Source organism: Carlito syrichta, unplaced genomic scaffold (genome assembly GCF_000164805.1).
Source record: "Carlito syrichta isolate Samal-C Ts95f unplaced genomic scaffold, Tarsius_syrichta-2.0.1 Scaffold268198, whole genome shotgun sequence".
Classification (NCBI taxonomy): Eukaryota; Metazoa; Chordata; class Mammalia; order Primates; family Tarsiidae; genus Carlito; species Carlito syrichta.
In genome coordinates, this window is record NW_007212294.1 from 35,566 (window position 1) to 60,887 (window position 25,322).

The following is a 25,322-nucleotide window of genomic DNA, read 5'->3' on the forward strand; positions in this document are numbered from 1 at the left end:
TCTTTTGGGTCTGTTGTCACTATGATGTTGGCTCGAATGAATTTTTTTTTTTTAACATTAGCCAGCTCCTTATGTAGAAATGTTAAGTTATAATTCCTTTCTTTGAGCTGGTGCGTTGAGTATACCATTCACTTGGTTAACATTTGTCAAAAGTCTCCTTTGTCATTTCTTCCTTTAAAATGAACTTCTAGTCTGTCTCTTTTCCATGTCACACGAGGATTACTCCAGTAATTTTCTGCCTGGTCCCCCTGACTTGAGGGTTCTTCCAACACAGCATTGACAAAATGACCTTCCTAAAATACCACTTCTGTGATATAATTTTCTCTGCTCCATAACCTATATTGAGCCCCTTGCAATGACAGTAGCAATGCCACATCTCACTTTGGTGTTAAGGTTTCTATAATCTGGCATATATTTCAGAACATCCATTTTAATTTCCATTTCTCCCTTTTGTTATATTACATGGCACATTCTCCCTCCTACCACCATATCTTTGTTCATGCCCTTACTGATGTTGATACACCTTTCCTTTTCCTATTTTAAGAATGATTTGGTTGCAAGAACTAGTTCTCACCCCAACAAGCTTAGGCAAAAGTTTATGTTATTGGATAACACGGGGACTCAATATTAGAGCCAAAATGAAGGAAAGTACAGCTGTCACCTGAGAGTGAAAACAGCCACTCAATAACCAATATAGTTCCTCTTTCTCACACCCTTTCTGAGGCTGTTTCTCATTTCTGCATCTCTGTTCTTTACAGTTTTTTTCTGTCTTACTTGCCCTTCAACCGTAGATGCCCACAAGCCTGATTATATCATCTGACAATTCACACGGTCAGTGGAGACTAAAAGAGTCTCTGGAGTTCCAATACAAACCCCTGGGAAAGAGAATGGCCCACTATGGGTGAAGTATTCATCCTGGCCTAATCAGTTTGACCTAGAGATGGATGTTGTGTGGTCCTCTGCCCAGTTGACTGGGTTGAAGAAGTGGATATAAGAAGCAAGCATGAGAAGTTTCCTAAAACAGGGAGTTGGGGTACAGGAGAGGAAATGACTGGCATTTCTCATCTCCAGCTCAAACTCATCTGCCCCTTGTACTTAACATTGTGCCAAATTTGAATTGTTTTATATGTTATTTTCCAAATCACGCTGTAAATTCCTTGAGGGCAGGGACTGATTTTTGATACCAAGTTTGCATTTCCCACACTTTGCAAAGAAAGTGCACACAGAGTAATAGCTTATATATATGAACATACTAGGGTCCTTTTCTTCTCTCATAGTCAAGTAATCTCTATAAAGATAAATCTTAGTTCAAAGAGAATATAGAGGGATGAAAATTTATCAATTTAAATCTTAGTTTTTAAATTTTTTCTTTTCTTTCTAGATTTCCCTGGAAACATGAACTGCTAAAAGAGGAATGAGACACAAAACTAAGCCCATTGTTTTATATTTGATTTGCAAACTGATGTTTCATCACAGTGGCTAGATTCACAGATATACTATATTGATCATATACAGAACTGAGAATGAGTTTGTACAGATTAGGATGATTGCTATGATCTTTGTTTTGAGGAATTTCTCTGCACTATTTGCACTAAAAATGTTTATTTATTGTTGATAAATCCTATCTTATTTAAGTCCCACTGCTATCCCTCTTATTACTGATTAAATACCTATGCATGCAATTTTAGCTAGATTTCAATATTTTATCAAATTTCATTTACATTTGTATTTTTAATTTGAAACTGCCTCATTTCTTTTTCAAGAATGGAATGAGGTGTCAGCCAGGCTTAGTGGCTCACACCTGTAATCGCAGCCCTTTGGGAGGCCAAAGTGAGAGAATTGCTCGAGGCCAGGAGTTTGAGACCAGCCTGGGCAAAATAGTGAGACCCTATCTCTACAAAAAAAAATTTTTAAATTAGCTGAGTGTCCTGGCACAGACCTGCAATCCCAGCTATTTGGGCGGCTGAGGCAGGAGGAAGGCTTGAGTCCAGGAGTTTAAGGCTGCAGTGAGCTGTAATTATATCACTGCACTTGCCTGGCTGACAAAGTGAGACCCTCTCTTAAAAAAATAAAAAAAAGAATGGTGTGTTATTTACATTTTTTTTTTTCCCTCACAACCTTTTTTGAAAAACTATTTTCAACTGTGGAAATATCCTTATTTTTTTTTTCTTTCTGGATGACAAAACTTTCAAAAACAATTTGTTTTTAAGTATTCATAGTGTCAGAAAACACCAAACCTGACAATGTGACATCTAAAAAAAGTAACTTTTAATACCTACAATAAATCAAAAGAATAAACCTGTCGTTCCTATATACTGTTTTATTTTTAAAACTGAAGATGCATTTAGGAAGCAATACAAGTAAATACATGTTTTACCTAATTTAAAAAACTGCCTTTCACTTAATCTAGTCCATCACAAACTGTCATGCTAACTTTTAAAAGATAAGTATAGGTTTATGCTTGAATAAGGGTATGCTTTCTAAATTCCTAACATTTAAGACAATCATTTTGTTAATAAATCCTAAGTCTACCTAGATTTTTTTTTTTTTAAAGGTCTATGAATTTTTCTGACCTTTGCTGTGAATTCATTTTTCCTAAGAGGAAAACTATAGTAATAAATGAAATTAGGCAATCTAATTTTTAATTAATTGAATTGAATTTTTTCTTTAGTATGTACTGTATTCAGCAGTTTGCTTCTGTACCATGTCACAGAAGGAACATATGTCACAGGTAACCCTAAAAACTCAATAAAGGAAAAAACCTTAACGTATGTATCTCAGGCTTGGTGTTAGGTAGGATCTATATTACAAAACAACTTAATGCATACTTTCATTTAAATTTCACTCCAGTGTGATTGTGATTCCAACACCAGCATAGAGTCATAGATTATCTTTTCTTCCTTCTGTTTTTCCTATACATGTTTTTGGCAATAGAGTTTTATGGAAAACAAAACTATTTTCTTAAAATTGAAAACATGTTTTATACTTAGTCTATGTTTATGGAAGGCAGGTATCCACATGGACTGTAAGATATAATATTGGATATAGAAAATAACTTTTATTAATTGCCTGTCTCCCTGGCACTGTTTTAAGGACATGCTTTTTTGATCTTCAAAAAGATGAGGTAACTGATGTAGAAGTTCGTGTTTTAAATTTGTAACAGCCTTCTGTGTATTCAGAAATTTTTCCTCACCACACTGGCTGTCAGAGCTTAATTTTCCCAGCAATCACTGCAATCCCAATCTTTTGCAAACAATCAGGTTTCTTAGAAACCGAGTATATTCCGGCAGGAGATTTTAATCTGCCAATTTTTTTAAGCACCTGCAAAGAAAAAGGCATTGTGGAAATACTATAAAAAGGTAAACACTGTTTAGGTGCTTATCTATCTTCATTCTCACACACAAAAATCATTTTCTTATAGAGTAAATAAATCTACATAATCAACAGTAGTTCATCTCAATGTTTTTTATTCTCTAGACTGACTATTGTTTCATTCTACACCAGTTAACACAGCTTAGGTTCTCTTTGAAAATAAATTTATAAGATGAATTTCTTGCAACCCAAGTCATTAAATCAAGGAGTTTGATCACAATTTTCTGCATTTAACAAAAAGGCAAATTGGTTCAGATACTGGTTGTGCATGTCACCAAAGTTGGAGAGTTTGCATCTGAATATGCCTCGTGAATGTGAGTTCGGTTCTTGAAGTAGAAATTAAGTGACTTTTTTCTAATGTTATGGCTATATTTTTTCTTCATGAAAATTGGAGAAGCAGTGTCATAGGAAAAAAGAAATGCATGTCAAAGTAGGTATTCCAATTTTACTTTAATAATATAATAGAGGACTAGATGAAAATTAGAATCATAGAAAAACACTTAGGAGTTACCATGCAGGGTAGGGATTTGTCATGGATAAAGATTTAAAGGCTAATATCTCAAAACAGAAGAACGTTCTAAATCAATGAGATAGATGCTAAAGATACCCATTTCAAAGGTGGAGGAAACTTCTAGGAATAAACTGAGACTAGGGTATTTATATCACAAGAGATATTTGTCAAGTAGGTTGATCATTTATATATGCTTAAATTGAAGGACAGGGTCAGATTCATTTTTAGGAGAAGTAAACTAATCTTGTGTTCTTAAAAAATTTTATTCTTTGACTTCCCTATTTTTTTCCTTGCCTTCCTTTACTCTATAAAAAGTTCAATTTTGATTTGCTGAATCATGGTCAAACTCTTATTTCATATCAAATGTGCCTGAATATCATTAAATACTAAATCAGTTGGGCTCTAAATGTTACTAATTGGGAAGTAATATGCCTTGAGTCAATTTTACATTGGCTTATTCCCTGTGCTTCAAACCACTGCCCTAAGTAAAACACTTTCTGATTGATGTTTGATTTTAAATGAAAATGTAGTGTTAGACATTTTTGTCTTGTTGGGTTAGCCATGCTCTTTAAAGAATTTATAAAAGCACAATAACATTTTAATAAGCAATAAACATAACATTTTATATCAGTTTCAGTGTTAGGTTAACTTCCAGTAAGTAAACTAAATGAGCATGTATTTAAATTACAGAGTCTTGTAAAAAGGTTGAGAGAACTGAAGTTTATGGCTCCGCTGTGGAAGACATCACATTAAAAATGTTTTAAAATATCAAATATTTATAATATTTGGTTTTTAAATAAATGCATAGTACTGTTTGGCATAGGTACTTTGTCATTTTTTTAAATTTTATTATTTTTATAGACATACACTGCCAAATGGAAGAAATTAAAGTCACATACTCAATATCAGGCAACAAAGTTTCTAAGAGTGAATGACTACAAGATTGGCATGAAGTGAGTTACGTTATGAAAATGTGAAAGTCACTGCCACTCTATCCTAAGTATCATTTTCTAGGAGTTTCCTGTTACATATAGTATATTGCAGAAAATAAGTAAACATTCCTTGCATTTAATCTGAGAACTGCTTAGCAGAGAATGCTCAAATTTTATATTCTAAAAGAATTATATTTGCTTTGTTTTTTACATTAACAGAGTACTTTTATATTATAGGTCTCTAATATAGTTATTCTATTTTTAAATATGACAAGTGACACAATTACTGCTATACTATATAATTTCATCTGCATATATTGCTACAATCCCTTAAATCTTTCATACTAGAGATACCAGCAATGTCTCTTTCTTGCCCTTTCTTTCATTTCAGCAAGATTTAATACATTCTCCTGTGAAAAAATTCACACATTCAAAATATTGACGTAAATTGTAAAAATTAACTTTAAATCAATCCCTTTACATTCTACAATGTACTAATATTTAACAGCCATACAATGTGAATATCATCACTATCCTAACATGGCAACGTTTCTCCACTACATTTCTTCAGATCAAAAGTTTAGGTCACCCAGTAGAGACAGGGGAATGATTCTGCCTCAAATGTGCTTTTCAACAAAACAAAAACTCTTTTTAGAACTTTCAGCAGTCAGTGGTCATCAGATGTTACTACTATTAATTAAACCATAGTAGCCAGTTACATAATTTCTAAAATGAGAGATGACAAAACATTCTCTTTAAATAGACATGACCACCAGATTTTCTAGTACTTAACTGGGATTTTTCCTCACTGATGTCTTACCCTATTAATTTTACATTGCTATACTTTGGAATCAAGCTAGTAGTTAGTTGGCCCACGTTGTCAGTAGTATAGTCTCTGGAGTAGTAATAAAAGGTTGTTATTAAGAAAGCTACTATGATTTGAAATCATCTGAAAGACCCAGAGAATGAATGTGGCTCCTAACAGGTATTAAACAAGTGTTAGAGAAAAAAGTGATTTATACGTTCTTGCATTTTAAAAATAAGAATGAAAAACAGAAGAGATTCCAGACAAAGACAACAAAATTATCATAACAGTTCAAAATATTTTTTAAAAAGTTAAAGTGGTTGTTATTCCTGAAAGATAAGCTTAAGTGATTACAAAGCTCCTTAGGAATATATCTATTAACCAGAAAGGATGCATCTCAACAATGTGCCCTGTTTAAAATATTGATAACAATCAGAAAGTGGTAATGTTAAATGTTTTAGAAAAGCCAAAATTTGCCTCTGTAAGTCAGTCAATAAGACAGTCAAGAGTATAATGGGTGAGAAGGAAAGGCGTTGGGGGCTTTTTTAGGAGATGCATGCTACGATAAGGAAGAAAATATATTGAGAATTTGGGTAATGATAGCAGTAATTGCTCTGCAGTGATTACAATTTTCATAGTCTAGAATGGGTTTCAAAATGGTGAATAATTTTCCTTATATTTGATAAAAGAAACGGCTACTTCCTCCTCTTCATCATCTGAAGAAACTAAGAGTTGGATTTTCATAACTGCATTTTATAATTCCTAATGACATGTACCATTTCTCAAGTTTTTTTAATGACAAATTGCACAGTTCCCTTATTTTTGGAAGTGCTGCTCGTGAGTCCCTTACTTTGGAACTCCAAAGGGAAACTTCAGGCAGTGAGAAACACGGCTTCATCGGAGTCGCGGTCCTTGCCACTGTCTTCACTTGGTGCATGCTCACCACCGCTTGGAGACCGACAGCTCAAATCCTCCACCCCGGACTCTTGATCACTGTTAGCTGACAGATCTGGATCTGAGCTTTTCAAATTGTCTTGGGTTAGAATCAGAGCAGAATCTTCATCGCCTTGAGAAGGGCTCCTGGACGGAAATGATTTCATGTTCCCACTGTAATCCTGGGGAGTGTTGGCCGTGCTGTTCTCTGAGGTAGAAAACCCTGAGTGTTTGCTGGGTTCACTTTGCTTACTCTTCACCTTAGTGTGATTTAACTGGACCTTTTGAATTTTTTCCAGCCTCTAAGAAAGAAATAACAGCTTCAGGAAAAAATCATAAATAATTTACCACTTTTTCTGTACATGCATGCCTTTAGTAGTCATTATCTCTCAACTAGAGGGATTTGGATGGATGTGGGTTCAAACCTAGACTTTATGGCCTTGGATAAAAATCTGTGAGGCTTGCTTTTTCATCTCTAATATAAGGATGGTAATGTTTGACATAGTTTTTCTATAAATATAAGTAATATTACACAAAGCACCTGACAGCGACTAGTTTCACTCTTTTCCATATCTATATGGTTTTACATAATGATTATCTCCCTGTGAACTCAAAATACCTTTTTTAAAAATCAGGAATGAGCTGTTTATTATCTAGCTCTTAAATTGAGATATAATTCACTTACCATAAGATTCACCCTTTTAAAGTATACAGTCCAGTGTTTTTTAGTTAGAGTCACAAGTCTGTGCAACCATCACTACTGATTCTAAAATATTTTTATAACTCCCCCCCACTTAAAAAAAAAATCCCATACTTCTTAGCAGTCATTACCCTTTTCCTCCTCCCCACAGCCCCTGGCAACCGTTAATCAACTTTCGATCTCTCTGGTTTTGCCTAGTCTGGATATGTCGTATAAATGGAATCATACGATATGTACAATATATAGTCTTTTGCATCTGGCTTCTTTCTCTTAGCTTGTGTTCTCAACACTCGTTCATGTTGTAGCATGTATCAGTACTTCATTCCTTTCTATGGCTGAATAGTATTCCATTACACAGGTATACCACATTTTGTTTCTCTATTCATCAGGCCATGGGTTATTCAGAATGCATTTTACCAGATTTCATCCCTTGATGTCAGCAGAAGGAGGTATTATAAGATCAAGTAGTACTGTTTTTCAGAAAGCATTCATATGCTTATGTGTGAAAGTACTGAGCTGGGTAGTTGAGGAACAGAGATAAGTACAGATACAGCCATAAAGAACTTGGAGTGTGATAGCAAAGTGAGGCAGAGTTCATGTAATGTAGAAATTTGCGAGAGGCAAAGGTTATTTAGGAGAGATGGAGTGGTGTGGTTAGAAGGAAGAGAGCACAGTTAAGTAAGCTTCAGGGAGAAAGGAACACTTTAACAGGACTGTGGAAGATTTAAACTTAGACATTCTGGTGATGGTTAGTATGTTTGTGTATCTGTTTTAGTCCTGGTAGGTGGGACAGTGAGGAAAAACACAAAGGCAGGGCAGTATACATTGTGTACAAGCAGAAAGTTACATTTAGCAAGAGGAATAGTGGAAAATAAAGCTGAAAAGGTGGATTAGATTATGGGAAAATCTCACATGCTAGGCTAAGGAATTTTGTTATAATGCAACATTTTAAAATTAAGGTACTTTTAGATATTCTAAGTACTTTTAAATTATTTTAACAAAAAGCTGGAATAGAATCCTAAGAGTTCCATAAGCCTTGAATGTCTTTAGGAAGAGTCAATAAAATTGGCCCAGTGACATGAGAGGATTTTGAATGGCAAATGTCAAGCTTCCACCACGGCTCAAGAATTCTAAAAACCTAACCTGTGGCTCATTTCAGTTCTCTTAAGGTCTCTCAGCCCTAGGGCAATTCACAATCATCCATGGCATTCTAATGATTCTCCCACAGAATCTCCCACAGAATCCAGGCATCAGGATTTCTTGTAGGTGGTGATTTTGACAGGGCTTAAAAATGCTATGATTGGGTGAAACATAATTATGTAAGGCAGACCTCATCATATAGGTCCAAGGACATTGTTTGAACTTGGCAGATTTATACTATAGTTAAATTCACAAGTTCTTAAAACAAATAGTTTAACTTTGTGTATCTGTTTTATCTGTCTGGTTCCAGTATGTACCTGAGTTTGCAACTCTAGACTTAAAGCTTTTCATGGTATTCATACCTTAAAAGGTGATGTTTTCTAGAATATTATGGGGGAAATAGAGGAGTCAACTTCACCAGCTACCTCCTAAATGACCATCTCTACTGTTGGAGCTTTGAATCATAAACCACCATGTCCCCCAGGTCGACATTTTCAATAGGTGACTATCCACTGGGTAGGAGTGGACTTAGAATTAAACTTGTGATACTCTGCCAACAGAGTCTATATTTAGACATTCACCAGTCTAAAAATAGGAAACTGAAAGTTCTCCTCTAGCCACGTTATTCCTTTCTCAGTATAATGAAGAATTTAACAATTGGCAATTTCCCAGCCTTCATCCTAATACTGTTTTCTACACTACATGTGAGGGAGGGAGGGAGGTGGGTTTCCTTATATTTAAAACATTAAGCCTCAATTCAGAATTCAGGTTCCAGACAAGAATTCATTGCAAATTCTTGAATAAGCAAATGCCATGAGGATGTTATGGGTCTCTAAGAAGATGAGTGAGGCAGAATAAAGCAAGAACCCAAGTAGGTTTGGTGAACAAGGCTAGAGTGGTACCACTGGAAACAAAGTCATCCAATTAGGAAAAGCACTTAAGTATATTATAACCTCCCCGTCCAAGTACAGGGAAGTTAAAGAAGCCAAAAAATAGACTATAGTCAATCTCTCCTATAATTACCACTTACAGATTAATATTATATAACTCTTAGAAGTGGAGAAGTAGATTTTTATTACAAGTGCATGTATCTGATTTTATTCTTTCACTTCTTCACTTTTTTTCACATTTTTCCAGAAAGAATCACTTTTAGTACTCTCAAATAACAGTAACAAGAAAGCTGACCTATAATAGGAACAGCCAACTAGTTCAGCAAACTGCAGAACTGAGCCACAAGCCAGAGGTCTGAAATGTCATAAATGCCTAGGTCTGGGCTTCAGGTATCTGGGTACTTACCTGAACGGGACTGTGTTTTAGGTTGTCCATTGGCTAAAAATATGAAATGGCTATGCTATCACATTTTACATACCAAGCCTTGAGAGGCTTTCGTGGGAGCAGTGCTCTTCAAGAAATGGACACAGAAAACAGATTAACAAAGTGGCTTACTTCTTCTAAGGCTTCCAGCTCTTCCTCCAGCTGCTGAGTTTCCTCCTTCACTGCCATGAGGTAATCTGTAACTGACTGTCGGGGCTGCATCCCCTTTTCAAAACGGTTATACATTCCACTCCAAAACCTAAAAAGGACAGCAGAGTTTTATGATGCTAAACACATCATGATGAAAATTCACATCCTAGGTCTTAATAATAATCCAGTGCTAAATGTTAGGCTCAAAAAAGCCACTACTTAATAATTACATGTTGATGTTTTCTCTTTCTTGGTCTTAAGCATCTTTTGGGGAGAATATGTTCATGAAGCATCTACTTGTATATATGATAGTGAATTAGAAAGCACATGATATATTTTTCTAAAATAGACTGAAGTAGCACATTACCATTTTCTTTCTTTTTTTGTTTTGTTTTAAAAAATGGCTCTTAGTTGGGAACTTTGAAAATTAGTAGATTCTATTTTTAAAATGTTTCAGCTGCAAAGGCAGTATTTTAAACTTGCAGTTTTTACCTTTTACTTTATCCCAACCACCAAAAATTGACATTTCCAATAAATCCTCTCCTTTTTATTCTACACAGTAAAGAATACTGGAATGCAAATGAGAATAAGTGGGGTTATCATAAGGTTTTCCTTAGACTTTTTTATTTATGTAGAAAAGTACTTTAAGGGTTTATCTACAGTGCCTAGACTGGTGCTTGATCCTCAATAAAATCTTTTACTGGCTATTTTTAGTAAATTAGTTGCAATACAATTGATTATGTCTCAATAGCTCTTAAAACAGTTTAATACAAACTATGGAGACGCTTTCCTTAGTATAATAGGATTAATATTCTGCTACAAAGTTCTAGGAAAATAGATTGAAACAAGAATAAAAACATCTCAAGGAATGAAATTTATAGGGGAAGAGAAGTTACTAAGTGTGTGTTGAGAGTGAGTAGGAAGAAGGAATGTGGTTTCTCAATTTATTCTGTCTTTTTGTTTTCATATCATACAAGCCTTGAGAGGAAGCCAAAAGACAAAAGGTACAGATCTGTTATATACCTTGTAGAACTTGTAGAATGCCCACCCGCTTGTCTCTCCCAATATATACAATCTCAATAATTTATTTCCACAAGGTAAATATTTCTACCAGGACTTGATTCAGCAGAGATAGAAGGTAAGCTATGTCGTGACTACTACTAAAACTTGGGATTCCATATTTGACTTAGACGGCATTTGGCTTTTTCTTTCTTTTGCTTTTTAACTTAAAGTAAGCATTACTTTATTTTATTATTATTATTAATTTATTTTAGAGACATAGTCTGTCACTCTGTTGCCCAGGCTGGAGTGGAGTGGCATCATCATAGCTCACTGCAGCCTCAATCTCCTGGGCTGAAGCAATCCTCTTGCCTCAGCCTCTTGAGTAACTAGGACTAAAGGCACACATCACCACACAAGGCTGTTTGTTTGTTTTTAATATTTTGTAGAGATGAGGTTTCGCTATGTTGCCCAGACTGGTCTCAAATTCCTTGCCTTAGGTGATCCTCCCACTTCAGTTCCCAAAGTACTGTGATTATAGGCATGAGCCACCACACCTGTCACTTCTTTTGCCTTTAAAAAATAAATTGGAACTTCTATTTGCAAGGTATCATTCTTATAAAATATCACTTCTAAAGAGAATTCCACACTTGGGAGAATGAAGAGAGAGAGGAGACACTAGAAAAAATACCATATCTGACATTCAAGCATCTTTGTCTGTTTTGCTTTGATCCAAAAACTCCTTGAAGATCAGTGTTTCATAGATTTTGCCTCCGAATATTAAAATTACTAGAATCCAAGTTCATACCATAGCTAGACAGTTCTTAGAGGTATACATACTTGTACATGAAGTTGCATGGTGTTGTAGGAAGGTGAAGGGTTCCCTGGGTCTGACTGTGATCTGCTCTAAATAGAGGATTCAGGTAGTCAGCCCGATTCTTCCACAGGTGAGCCCATAATGAGTATGTTCTCTCTTGAATTCTGTTATAAAGAAAATAAGTCTGAATGCAATACCCATTAAATTACCAACATTACTCTTTTCAGACCTGGAAATGACAACACAGAAATTCATATGGAAACATAAATGACCACGAATAGCCAAAACAATCCTTAGCAAAAGAAACAAAGCAGGAGGTATCACACTTCCAGACTTCAAACTTTACTATAAGGCTACAGTAATCAAAACAGCCTGGTATTGGTACAAGACCAGGCATATAGACCAATGGAACAGGACAGAGATTCTGGAAGCAAAGCCTCGATTTCTCAACCAACTCATCTTTGATGGCCTCCAACAACACCCACTGGGGAGAGGAAAACCTGTTCAGTAAATGGTACTGGAAAAACTGGCTGATCACCTGCAAAAGATTGAAACAGGACCCTTAACTATCACCATACACAAAAAATAACTCCAAATGGATCAAAGCCCTAAACGTAAAACCTCAAATTTTAAGAATCAGAAAATGCAGGAGACACCCTGATGGAACTTGGAACTGGCAACCAATTCCTGATCAAAACCTTAAGTGCTCATACCATAAGAAATAAGATAGACAAGTGGGACATCATCAAACTGATGAGCTTCTGCAAAGCAAACCATCAAGAGAACAAGAAGACAGCCCACAAAATTGGAAAAAATATTTGCCAATTGTATATCAACAAAGGCCTAATATCTAGGATCTACAAGGAACTCTAATGCACTGCAAAGAAAAAAACAAACAGCCCCATTAAAAAAATGGGCCAAAAAAAAAAAAAAATCCTCTATAATATTATGGCAAACCGGATCCAAAACCACATCTCAGAAATCATCCACCATGACCAAGTAGGCTTAATACCCAGGATGCAGGGCTGGTTCAACATTTCCAAGACCATAAACATAATTAAATACATCAACAGATGCAAAAGCAAGAACCACATGATTATCTCATTAGATACGGAAAAAGCTTTTGATAAAAACCCTCAAACACTTAGGTATAGAAGGAACATACCTCAAAAGAATAAGTGCCATCTACAATAAATCCACCAGTAACATATTGCTAAATGGGCAGAAACTGGAAACATTTCCTCTGAAAACTGGAATAAGACAAGGTGGCCCACTCTCACCCCTCTTATTCAACATTGTGTTGGAAGTCCTAGCTAGGGCAATTAGACAAGAGAAGGAAATCAGGGGTATCCAAATAGGAAAAGAGGAAGTCAAGTTATCCCTATCTTTGCTGACAAAATGATCCTATGCCATGAAAATCCAAAAGAATCTCAAAAATCTGCTTGCACTGATAAAGGACTGGCAAAGTCTCAGGGTACAAAATAAATGTGCAAAAGACAGTTGCATTCTTATATACCAACAAGCAGGCAGAAAACCAAATAAATAGCACAATCCCATGCAGAGCAGCCACACACAAAAGAAATGCTTCGGTATCTTCCTAACCAGAGAAGTGAAAGAATTTTACAATGAGAACTACAAAACACTGTTCAAAGAAATTCAAGAAGATACAAACAAATAGAAAAATATTCCATGCTTGTAGATTGAAAGAATCAAAATTGTTAAGATGTCCATCCTACCAAAGGCAATCCACAGATTCAACCCAATACCCATTAAATTACCAGCATCATTCTTCTCAGACCTGGAAATGACAATACAGAAATTCATATGGAAACATAAACGACCACGAATAGCCAAAACTATAGCAAAAGAAACAAAGCAGGAGGTATCACACTTCCAGACTCCAAACTTTACTATAAGGCTACAATAATCAAAACAACCTGGTAATGGTACAAGACCAGACATATAGACCAATGGAACAGGATAATGGAACTGGAAGCAAGGCCTCAATTTCTCAACCATCTCATCTTTGACAAAGCCTCCACCAACAACCACGGGGGAGAGGAAAACCTATTCAGTAAATGGTACTGGGAATACTGGCTGATCACCTGCAGAAGATTGAAACAGGACCCCTACCTATCATCATACACAAAAATTAACTCTGAAAGGGTCAAAGACCTAAACGTAAAACCTCAGACTATATGAATTTTAGAAAATACAGAAGATACCCTTATAGAAATTGGAACTGGCAACCAATTCTTGATCAAAACCCTAAGTGCCCATACCAAAAGAAATAAGATAGACAAGTGGGGCCTCATCAAACTGACGAGCTTCTGCAAAGCAAAAGAAACCATCAAGAGAGCAGGGAGGCAGCCCACAGAATGGGAAAAAATATTTGCCAACTGTATATCTGGCAAAGGTCTAACATCTAGGATCTACAAGGAACTCAAACATGCCGAAAAGAAAAAAACGCCAGTAAAAAGTGAACAAAAAACATGAATAGACATTTCTCTAAGGAAGATACACAGGCAGCCAGCAAACACATGAAAACATGCTCAGCTTCACTAATCATCAGAGAAATGCAAATCAAACCACATTGAGATACCACCTAACCTCAGTAAGAATGGCCATCATTAGTAACAACAGATGCTGGTGAGGATGTGGAGACAAAGGAACACTTCTATACTGCTAATGGGAAGGCAAACTAGTGCAACCTCTTTGGAAGACAGTGTGGTGATTTCTGAAAGAAATAGAAATTGACCTTCCATATGACCCACCAATCCCTCTATTGGGAATATACCCAAAGGAACCCAAATCATTCTACAAAAAAAATCTGCACACGCATGTTTGTTGCATCTCTATTCACAATAGCAAAAACAAGAAACAAACCATGCTGCCCATCGAAGCTGGACCAGATTTTAAAAATGTGGTACATATACACAATGGAGTATTATGTATTCATAAAGAAGGACAAACATACAGACTTCGCGGCAACTTGGATGAATTTAGAGTCGATCATACTCAGTGATCTATCACAGAAACAAAGAACAGAGTACCATATGTTCTCACTTATAAGCAGACCCTGAACAATTATCATAATACTATAATAAAGGGATTAACAGTAGTGGGAAACTGCCAGGCAAGGGGGGTAGGATTGGCAGTTGAGGAAAACTGCCAGGATAGGGAGGGGCACACCTCATCAGCAAGGATACCTGCATAATGAACAACTGTATATCTAATCCTAAATTGTGCTCCACATCTTTAAAAAGAAAAAAGAAAGTAAGTCTAAAAATGACCTCTTTTGGTTCTTATGAACAGTAGATATATAATATTAAAGCTGGAAAGGAACTAATAATTGCTATCTGTAAAGTGTCCTTGTCCTGTAGCAGAGGAATTTACAATCATTGTGGCTTCATGGTATAGTGCAAGAACATTATAATAATCTCAACTCCTTTACAGTACTGACCTTGACAAAATGTTTAATTCCTCTCAATGAAAAAAAAGAAGAAGAAAAGAAAAAAGCTCTGCTGTAATTTGGGGGAGTTTTCCTCTCAAGTGGTCATTGAACATTTATTATTTGCTGGCTATTATACAAAACATCTCACATTTTATCTCACTTCATCCTCATTGACATATGTCCATTTTACAAATGAGAAAACCAAGGAATGGAGAGATTAAGTCATTTCCCAAAGTTCCATAGCTAGAGAGTAGAAAAGCTAGAATTCAAACCCAAGCAGACATCGTTAGAATTGGTTAGTCAAGTGCAACAAACCACAAAAAACTCAAGGAAAACAGGTGAGCCTAAAGGATGCAGTCTGCTACTTGTAGCCCTTTGCACATGGATGTCCCCTCCAAGGGGACATCATAAGTCTAGCAAACCTCTCAAAGGTCCCCTCTCAGGGATATAAAGAGATTGCTAGTGATTATACAAGATAAACTTCTGCCAGCACATTTTTTCTAAAGAGTATGTTTCCTTGGAGTCTTCCATTCAAATACTATGAAAAAAAGCAAAGAGATGGAATATATACTGAGATATACATTGAAAAATACCAGCTGGAGTCACGTAGAAAGAGAATGTGGGAAATGCTTTCAAAGTGGCGCTGACACTTTGTAAGAGAAGCTAGTGACAGCAAGCGTTTGTATAAGGCAGCTGTGGGTTTACCCTTTGTATCATATGGCATAACTTGAAAAACTAGATAAGCAAATTACTGTAGTCTTGAAAAAGACTTTTGAAGTTGAAGGCAGATCATACTGAAGTATCAAGTGGCACACAGATCAAATATATATATTTGGACTAAGTTGGAAAAATAAAATTGGAAAAGTAATATTCTTTCATTTCATTTTGTAATTTACAATCAAATTTTTATCCATTTGTTTAGTTTACAGAAAAATGGCAAAGTGAAAAGACAAAAGTGAAAGTTATAAGCAGCAGTGAAGATGAGTTACATTTAGACTTTTATACAGATAAGTTAGAAAAAATAACATTGATGGAGAAGAAAATGATAGTAGTGATAGTGATATCATCCCACCAAGAAGAAAACGGGCAAATGGAATAGAAAGTGATATCAGTGAAAGTGTTAATAGTTTCGAAGAAGTAGAAGTCAAGTGAAGGATGGGAAGATGTTACAGAAAGACGATCATCCAACAAGAATAAATTTTGTTATACATCCTCAAACAACAGGACCAACAAATCGCAAGCAACGTAAGAGAAACAACTATTTTACTCTGTATTTTACAAATAAATTAGTGGATAGTGTAATAAAAGATATCATTATACAAACATAAGGATGCAAACATAAGGAAAAAGCAGCTATCATGTGGTGGGGGCTTCTAGAAAATGCTTCAAAACGTATATCACAATTAAAATATTTCAGTTTGTTAACGCAAAACACCGTGCTCAGTACCTGCAGCTAAAACCACAAGCCCCTGCTCAGTGCCTGCAGTCAAAACCACAAGCTTGTACTATTGTTACAAAAAGTACAAAACCTTACACCATGAAAAGCCCCTTCTCCCCCAAAGCCAATGTAAAACCTATATAAACTCATACCTGACTGTGATCTGGGCCCAGCCTTTGTGACTGGAGTCGGCTGGGTCGAATGCTGCGTTCCAGTAATAAATGCAGCTTCCTGCTTATCAGCCTCAGTGTCACGGTCTCTCCGATTTGTTTGCCCACAACAATCACACAAATCAATTTAGCATAAGTGGTATGACACCGACAGGAATTTTTAGCTTTAACTGCAATTACCCCAAATATGTGAATAATTCAATAACCAAATTTTTAAGAGTACTGGTCAACTGCTTTCAATAGTAAAATACGCTTTGGAAACATTCAGTACAGAAAGGTTTATGAAAATGTTCTGGAAGCTTCATTTGAAGACACCTGCATTGAGTAATGGGACGATCAGAACTTGTACTTGAAAGGCCAGAAATTGGAATATATACTGATTCACAATTTTTGCACTATTTCATATTAGGTCAAGCAATTTGTGTTGCCAAATCCATTGTTCGATTTAAAGGGCAAATACCATTTTTAACATGCAATCCAAATAAGCCTACTAAATGGGGTACATGCATTTAGGCACTAGTTGATTCAAAAACAGTATCCTTCCTCAATACCTTCCTGCTATGGCAGCACAACATCCAAAAACATCATCTGACCTGATCTTCTGGTAAGCACCAGAATTGTATTATATTTATATGAAAAGTTGTTGGAAAAAGTTCCCAATGCAGCAGGATACTACATGTCTATTGACAGATACTACACTACTATTATCCTAGCAGAAAAGCCACTAAAGATGAAATGTCATCCTACTGGTACAAAGCCGAAAGGGAATAACAGCACAAAAAGCCAAAGTTTTTATCGAAAACAAAAACAGTAGCATATAAGAAAAATATGCTTCTTGTGTGGAAGGACAAAAAGATCATTAAAATTCTCAGCACTTGGAATCATGTAGTAGTGACATCTACCACAAGGACTTTATGTGATGGAGATTTATCAGTCAAAAGGCCTGAGATGATTCTAAATTCTGTTCCAAATATGAGCAGTATAGATCAATATGCTTCTACATATTGTTTTTTTTCAAAAATCTTTAAAATTATGGAGGAAATTATTTTTCTAGGGACTAGATATTTGTGTTGCTAACTCCTATATACTGTACCAAGCATCAAAATAGCATCTGTTCAATCTGTTGAGAAGTGGTTGTCAGGAATCACAAGTGCATCCTTCCTTGTCATCTTTGAACAACAGACTGAACAATTACATATTATTAATGTGTGAGGAAGAAAACAAGACTGCATCATCTGCTTGAATAGAAAAACACCAGGTGGAAGCTGTCAAACAAATTACTATTGCACAATATGTATCCAATGAACCTGCAACACTTGTTGGTAACTGTTTCACATATTACCACACATTAGAAAAATATAAGATAAAACACTTTTGTCATAAATAAGCTCCTCAATGTCCAAAATTCCATTATAAGCCATGGATCATTATAATAAGATTTGGTTCTAACACTATACTATTTAATATGAAGTGATTAGTTTTTCACTATTTTGTAAAAAAGTGCAGTTAAGTTGCCGGTAGATGATCTGTGAGATGTCTCTGAGTACAAAGGGTTAAATCATCTCCATTTCCCTGGATCAAACTTGAAGCTCCTTGGAGAAAACAAACTAGTATCCACCAGAAAAACTAATTTTCTTTCTGTTCAACTCAGACAGTATAAAACTATTGGAATCTATTTTATTTGAACTGATCATTACCCAAATTAAATCTGATGATGCTGCATACTATAGTTGAAATCATGTATTCCATAAAAATTTCAAAAATGTTCTCTCATTTGTACTTCCTAAATTATTTTATTAAGTTTTTGACTATAATTTATTTTAAAGTCTACATTTTATCTACTCTTACTACTGGATAAATCAATACAGCTTTAGTCTGAATAAACTAAAATAAATTTAGTTTCAAATTTGCTCTCCCAGTTATATTTCCTATTCTTATGATAGTATACCCACCAAAGATGTCTAACTTTTTCCTTTGAAATGCAAAAACCACTGTCCTTGACTCCAGAAAGTTTCCTTTAAATATGAGTGTGTCAAGTGTTTCAGCCTGTTTACATCAGGCAGCAACTTGAGGAAAAATGAACCTGTACATACCTTTTAAACATTTAAATCGTTAATGAAATGATGTCAGGAAAAAGAAAAGAACTTAGTATAGATATATGACTGAATGAAATACTCTTCAAAATTATGAAAGGCCACCTAAAGTTCTCGATCCAAATAAAAAACTTTAGATAAAACTTAAACACCAAAATACTTACTTGAGTTCTCGTCTCTCCTTTTGGCTGTTACATAGAAAGTTTCCAAACTGGCAGGAATAAATGTGATGTTGAATGTGAATCAAAAACCTCTCATTGAACTCAAAGGCACAGGGAAATTGTTCCATTAACTGCCAGACACACTCAATGAACTGGTCAATAACTGGAGAGATTTCTTTTGGATCACCATCTAGATTGCCGTATCTATAAAAGTATTAGAAACTGTTTAAGGCAAGGGTTGTTTTTTTTTTTTAATTAGAAAGCTACAAATGCAAAAACAATCATAAAAGCAACCTTAATTCCTAGATAAATCTTATAAATTTGCTATGACGAATAAGTGGAAAAATAACTTTAAAATTCAGATTTTAAATTTAATTTAAATTTTAAATTTAAAGTTCAGAAAGTGTTAGTGCTAGAGATAAAATACAGGGAAACTTTCCATGGAAAAGGGGTGCTCTTTAATTCAGACTTTTGAAATAAATCTTCCACTCTATGAAAGGGCGAAAAGAAATGTCTAAACAACTTGGGGGGTTTTCACTTTTGTGTTGCTTTGTTGGGAAGGAATGGGGAAGAAAGGCACGTTGAATAAACAGTGGCTTCCCCAGTTTCTAGGGATATTCCATTTCTAGAGCAAAGTTAAAACCTGTCTCATCATTTGTTTCCAAGTAATCGCAGATAGATCATATCCACATATAGATCATATCTATGTATATCTTCCATACCTTTGAGAGCCTATTACATGGGTCGGTCCTGAAGTTAGACCAGCTATACTTAAAAAAAAAATGCCTGTTATCACCCCATGGTGGGAGGATATCCCCATTCCACAGATGGGACACCAAAAGTCAGAAAGGACAGATGCCAAGGTCAGATAGTAAATACCACACCATGGATTTGTAGTTGGATGTGTCTGGCTGCAAAGCTTGGGCCACTGTCCTATGTCACCTCTCCAAGGTATCTGGGACAAACTTCACTCTGACATGAATGCCTTGGCACCAGCCCAATTTGACGCCCACTGTGGAAGACCAAAGAGAAACTGTTCCACCACCATGTCATAACTTGCAGGCTAAAGTGAATATTCACACTTTCAAAACGGAATAATTTAGTAAATGTAGACAGCAGGAGGGTGAGAGGGCTTATCCTGTCTGGTTCAATTAACAAACAGGTATCCTCTATCTCTGATGGAAAAAATTAACAGTTCTGCCCACCCATTACCAAGAGTAGTTAGAGTTAGAACTTCATTTATCTGGGTTATGACATATGTAAAAAAACTGAACTTTCCAAATAAGATACACCAAGAAACGTTTCAAAAATAAAACTGTTTCCCCCTAGACATTCAATTGAAAACTTCAGTCTTTTTATTCTAAATATTCAAAACACATTCTTAAATATTACTTGCCTGTGATTAAACTTATGACCAAAGGAAATCCAGTCCTTTTCTATTAATACCTACACAGGAAAGAAGATAAATATCACAGAGCGAAGCAAACGAGGAAAAATAAGAGACCAATAACCAATAATGCTGAAGAATTCAGAGGTACTTGCAGCAAAAGCCACTATCCTGGGGTAACCTGCAATGAAAGGGCAGGCATTATCCACCAATGTAATGACACAGATGGAAAGGGCACAGTTGAAGGTCATCCATAGGAATAATAAATAAGAATTAATGTATAAAAACGCAGTGACACCACTCACTGAGTGCTTCCTATGTGCCAGGTATGAGCTCATTTATTTGTGGGATAGGTTTTTATCACTCACTTTATAGGAGAGACCAAAGCAAAGAGAGGTTATGTATTCGTCCAAGATCATGCTACCAGCAAGCAGTGGATACCAATTCATAATCCAGCTGTCTCCGCTCTAAACCCCATCTCTTAGTCAATATGTGACGCTGCCTCTCAGCATAATGTAAAACAACATTTTTACAAAAAGTAATTAGGAATGTTTTCCAGTGATCTTTATTACCATTAGAAGAATTCTAAGATGATGAGATTAGGGGTGTATTACAGAAGTTTTAGGCCTGTTTGGAATTAGTGTTAACATGAGTTTATAGTCTGAAAGAGTCTGGATGCTTTTTAGATATGTAATAATTATGGCATAGTTCCATCAATATCACCAATGCTCTAAAAGTAGCCAGAGATTCCCACCTCCCCCAAAATGTAGGCTGGTTAGAAATCTGTCTTTCACAGCACTAAAGGCATTTTCTTTGGGTTGTGAGTTTAATGGTTTACTGGGGCACAGTGAGAATGAGTTCATGGTGCAAAAGGATGTGTGCAGGAAAATGGCCTCATGGCAGTTTGTGACTGGGAACTGCTTTACTCTCCAAATGTCAGAGAGGGAATCAGCCCTCTTGGCCTCCATCCAGGAGGAGGGGCCTGCAGCAAGTACCTCTGAGGTCTTAATGCTATCACAGGTAGCTGAAGTCCTTGGACACTTTCAAAAAACAAAAAGTGCCAGAGAGGCAGACTGCCTCTTCACTCATCCCCAGGGCATCAGCTGACGTTATTGATAAAGGAGCTCGAGCACCACAGATGCTCCTTTAGGGCTCCGTTGTCAGCATCCATCCCTAGCAGGGACTCAGGATTCACTGGAGCACTTTCTACCGAGTCAGGTTAAGAGGGCAATTCACCTTAAGGTAACTGTACCAGCTTAGCCCAAATTTCTCCATCTCAGGCAATTAGCCAGCATTCTGTAGTTAGAAGCAACATGTTGCATTCTGAAACACACCTATAAGGTTCAAACTCTAGGAAAGGATGTACTCATAATTTCAGCAAAGAACACACACAACCACTGAAATTTTCAGTGTCATCACCCAGAATCATGAAAGACTACCTGAAAGTAAAAATAATTTTTTCTCCAAAGGACTTTTGGCATGTACAATATAGAAAATCTTTCTCCTCCAAATTTTTTTTTCTAAAAAAGTATTCTATTATATATTCACATTACCTCCAATTTAAAATAACTTATGAGCAAATAATATATAAAACTCACTGTTTTACAAGCTATAAATATAAAATATATTTTATATTTGCCCCCAAATTCACATTTAATAGCCTTGATTTGAAATGGTTTCTGTGTCTCAGAAATTCACCTCTTTATTCCAAGCCTATTTGACCTTATTCCCTTTAATTGATCTTGCTGAGCTTCTCAAAAATAACACTGATGAGAAAAAAGCAGTTGCCAATGGTTGTGAAAAGAGAGGTCCACTCCTGGTCCAGGCACTGACTGTGGGTACAGCCCAGCAGCCACACTCACCATGAAGCCCTTAAGAGTCCGGTAGTGCGGGTCCAGCAGCAGGCTTGCCACCGAGCACACCTGAGCGGTCCTGTCCCAGCCATCGGAACAGTGAACAAGCACGCTTGCCCCTTCCTCTGAAACTGCCTGAAAAACACAGTACCAGCAGAGTCACAAAAGAATGGCCATAAAAAGGAAAATCTTCCCATCAGAACCAGGTTTGGGTGTACACTTACAGAAAGAAACAGGCCAAAAACAAAAACGTCCATTCATTTATTTAGTGTTTATGCCCTACCTCTTTAGGGCAGAGCCAAGGAGTTGCCTGGTGCTGGTAGCTACAACTTCTTCTTCCCTTTTTATTGTATCGAGCAGCCATACTCAAGGCACCACCAATAAACATATATACTAAATAAATAAAAGTACACTTCCTGTGCAAACATATCTTCATGACACATCTCCTAAGCCATCTTCAACACTCTCTCCTCCCCTCTGGGTTTCCACATGAAGCCTTACTGAAATTCTGGAGCTGCTACTGGACCCGATAATTTCCCAAAAAAAAGTAAGGCACAAAAATTATAAATTATAAAATTATGAAGTTGCAGATAAGAGAGCCAAGTAATGGATCCAGGGGTGGGAAAAGGAGGCGACAATAGGAAAAAATTATTTCAGAAAATAATTTCTATTTGTTATTGCAAATGCACACCGTTTTTTTTTTAGCTGAATATCCTTGCAGGAAACATAAATTGAGAGACATGGTAGAGATTTAATCACAGCATTTATCACTACCTAAAATTCTGTTTTCATTAGATTTATTTATTTTCTGCCTCCCATACCAGAATGTGAGTTCTATGAGACACTTGATCTGGCTTATTCAGCATTGCATCTGCAGCACCTAGAACCTGGCACTAGATAAACAGTTGCTGAATAAATGGTTATCTAATAAAGGGGAGTATACCATGTCATTAGAAAAGATATGGTCTCTTATATATCTGAGAGGAATTCATTTTTTAAAAAAAACACTGAACAACACAATAGACAATGCCTTCAAAAACAATTTATAAGAAAGTTGCAGCAAGATTATTCCTATGGCAGAAGGAATCTACCTGCTAGCTACAGGAACATGACTTTTGTTTATACCATGACTAAAAAGAAGGATCAACTGCTGTAAGCCTCAGGTTCATATAAGTGATGTAACGCACATTTGGTTGTACTCTCCTAGAGAAAATTCTTTCCTCCATCCAGGATGATGCCTAATGAAAGAATGAATATTCTGGAAATATTTTACCATTTGATCACTGTGCCGTCATACTATCAACTGAGCACTGTACTCTTTCACAAAATCACATCTTCAGTGCACAAGCTACATGGAGGTCTGCAAAGCCAGCTACACATTCAACACAGCACAGCTTAGTACAAGGGAGCTCCTGGGCGGCAGGTGAGCTGGACCCCCATTTTGAAATCAGAGTCGCTTGCCAGTCCACCCCTTAGTTTATTTTCTCTGCAATTGCGTACCTTTGCAATGAAGATTCCTGCATCCATGATAGCCTTGATGTGCCTTAACCAGCCAGAGTTCTCTAGACCCCACAGGAAATCACTCATAGAGGGAGATTTAAGCTCACATACTGCAAAATAAATCATGTTGTAAAAGTGAAATTAAGGCACTCTCTTATTTTACATATGGTCATATTTTACAGGTAGTTTGACAATGATTCCTTTGTTGTAGTAGATATTTTCAGAAAACTTAAGTCAAAATAAATACCCAAGTTTACTAAATTTGATTCGGTTGAAACATTTCAAGCAAGGTTTTTCCACTTTCTTTGGTCAAGGGGGATGCAGCATCTGTTTGCAAGTATTATATCTATAAAGTTTAAATCCTAATATTATTAATAAAAATCATTAAATGTTACCATACTAAAGTCCAAAAGAGAATATCTATTTACCTTTCCAGCAAAGATACTAAATATGGACACTAAGAAGTACTTGAGTTGAGAGCTATGGAGGAAAAATAGAATTAATTCCAGCCATTACTCAATTAGAACTCTCCATCACCCAACCACTTCAGATGAAGATTGTTGTAAAAACACAAGACAGAATATCCTAAAGACACAAGACAGAATATCCTAAAAGTCTTCAATGAAAACGAACAAACTCCCCTGGCCAATAACCCCACCCAGTGGGAGGAAAGCTTTTAAACTTAAAAATGAGGTGTATGCCTCTGATCCAATTCTTGAGCATCAGGTTGGATGAAAACGAGGAAAATTTGGAATCCCTATCATATCTATACGTACACACAAAGGCAGACGTGTAAACACTTCCGTAATATTCCCGAGTGATTTTCATCTCAAGAGCTTTCATGTAATATAAAGCATGAAAAACTGTTAGAGCCAGTGTTCTGACTACATACCACAAATATTGCATTCCAAAATGTATGGGGTTTACATATATAAAGTCCTCTGGGGGAGTCTTATATATCAACCAATGGAAATTAAATTATGATCTATAGATTTTTTTAGTTTAAGTATATTTTATTGTATTCTGTGATACAGTGAACACGTGTAGGCATTCGGGAGCCCTATTTCCTACTCCCAACCCCATCAGCAATCGGCCATGTAATCTTGCACATTATTCAAATCTTTGAGCCTCAATTTCCTCATTTTTAAAACAGTGAAGGTATACTAAATTAATCCTTCCAACGCTAAACTCCCAGATTCTACTTTGTTAACTCTTCAAAAGCACTGTACATATGGAATACATGGCACCCATTAATGAAAATATCTATCAGATGCCTTGTCCCTTAATATGCCAGATAACAGAGGATTCATTCTGATTTCATGGAACATAACAGCCACACACACAAAAGCACAAGTAATTAAATTCTGAGTCATAGAGACAACAATGCTAAAAAAAGAACACTGAGATTCCCAGCAAAAAGTCCTACTTAAGAAAACCAGATTATGAATATGTTTAAGAAGATCCCAAAATCTTCCTTCCAGAGCCTGCCCTGAGCTAGAAGCACAGCTCCAAAGACAGAATAAGCAGTTGGGGAACTGAGGAGGTTCTGGCTTCACTTGGGCTCAGAGCACTGTCCTGTCTGAGGTGTTTGCT

General features: G+C 36.1%; 1 protein-coding gene across 1 annotated transcript; it reads right to left on the reverse strand.

Moving 5' to 3' along the window:
* Positions 1–3,803: 3,803 nt before the first annotated feature.
* Positions 3,804–23,837, reverse strand: LOC103254058 (myotubularin-related protein 7). Its single transcript, XM_008052224.1, has 7 exons — positions 23,730–23,837; positions 22,239–22,364; positions 20,386–20,435; positions 18,993–19,193; positions 11,697–11,837; positions 9,840–9,966; positions 3,804–6,855 (listed from the first exon to the last, which is right to left on the reverse strand). Exons 1-7 carry the CDS (start codon positions 23,814–23,816, stop codon positions 6,493–6,495), a joined length of 1,095 nt encoding a protein of 364 aa, XP_008050415.1. The 5' UTR covers positions 23,817–23,837; the 3' UTR covers positions 3,804–6,492.
* Between the last annotated feature and the right edge of the window lie 1,485 nt (positions 23,838–25,322).

What these genes read in the sequence shown, in the direction of transcription:
- LOC103254058 (XM_008052224.1), bottom strand. Translation starts at nt 23,816, where the DNA reads ATGAGTGATTTCCTGTGGGGTCTAGAGAACTCTGGCTGGTTAAGGCAC. An exon ending in CAGGAATCTTCATTGCAAAG is followed by an intron (nt 22,365 to 23,729) that starts GTACGCAATTGC and finishes TGTGTTTTTCAG; the next exon opens with GCAGTTTCAGAGGAAGGGGC. An exon ending in GGTCATAAGTTTAATCACAG is followed by an intron (nt 19,194 to 20,385) that starts GCAAGTAATATT and finishes ATACTTTTATAG; the next exon opens with ATACGGCAATCTAGATGGTG.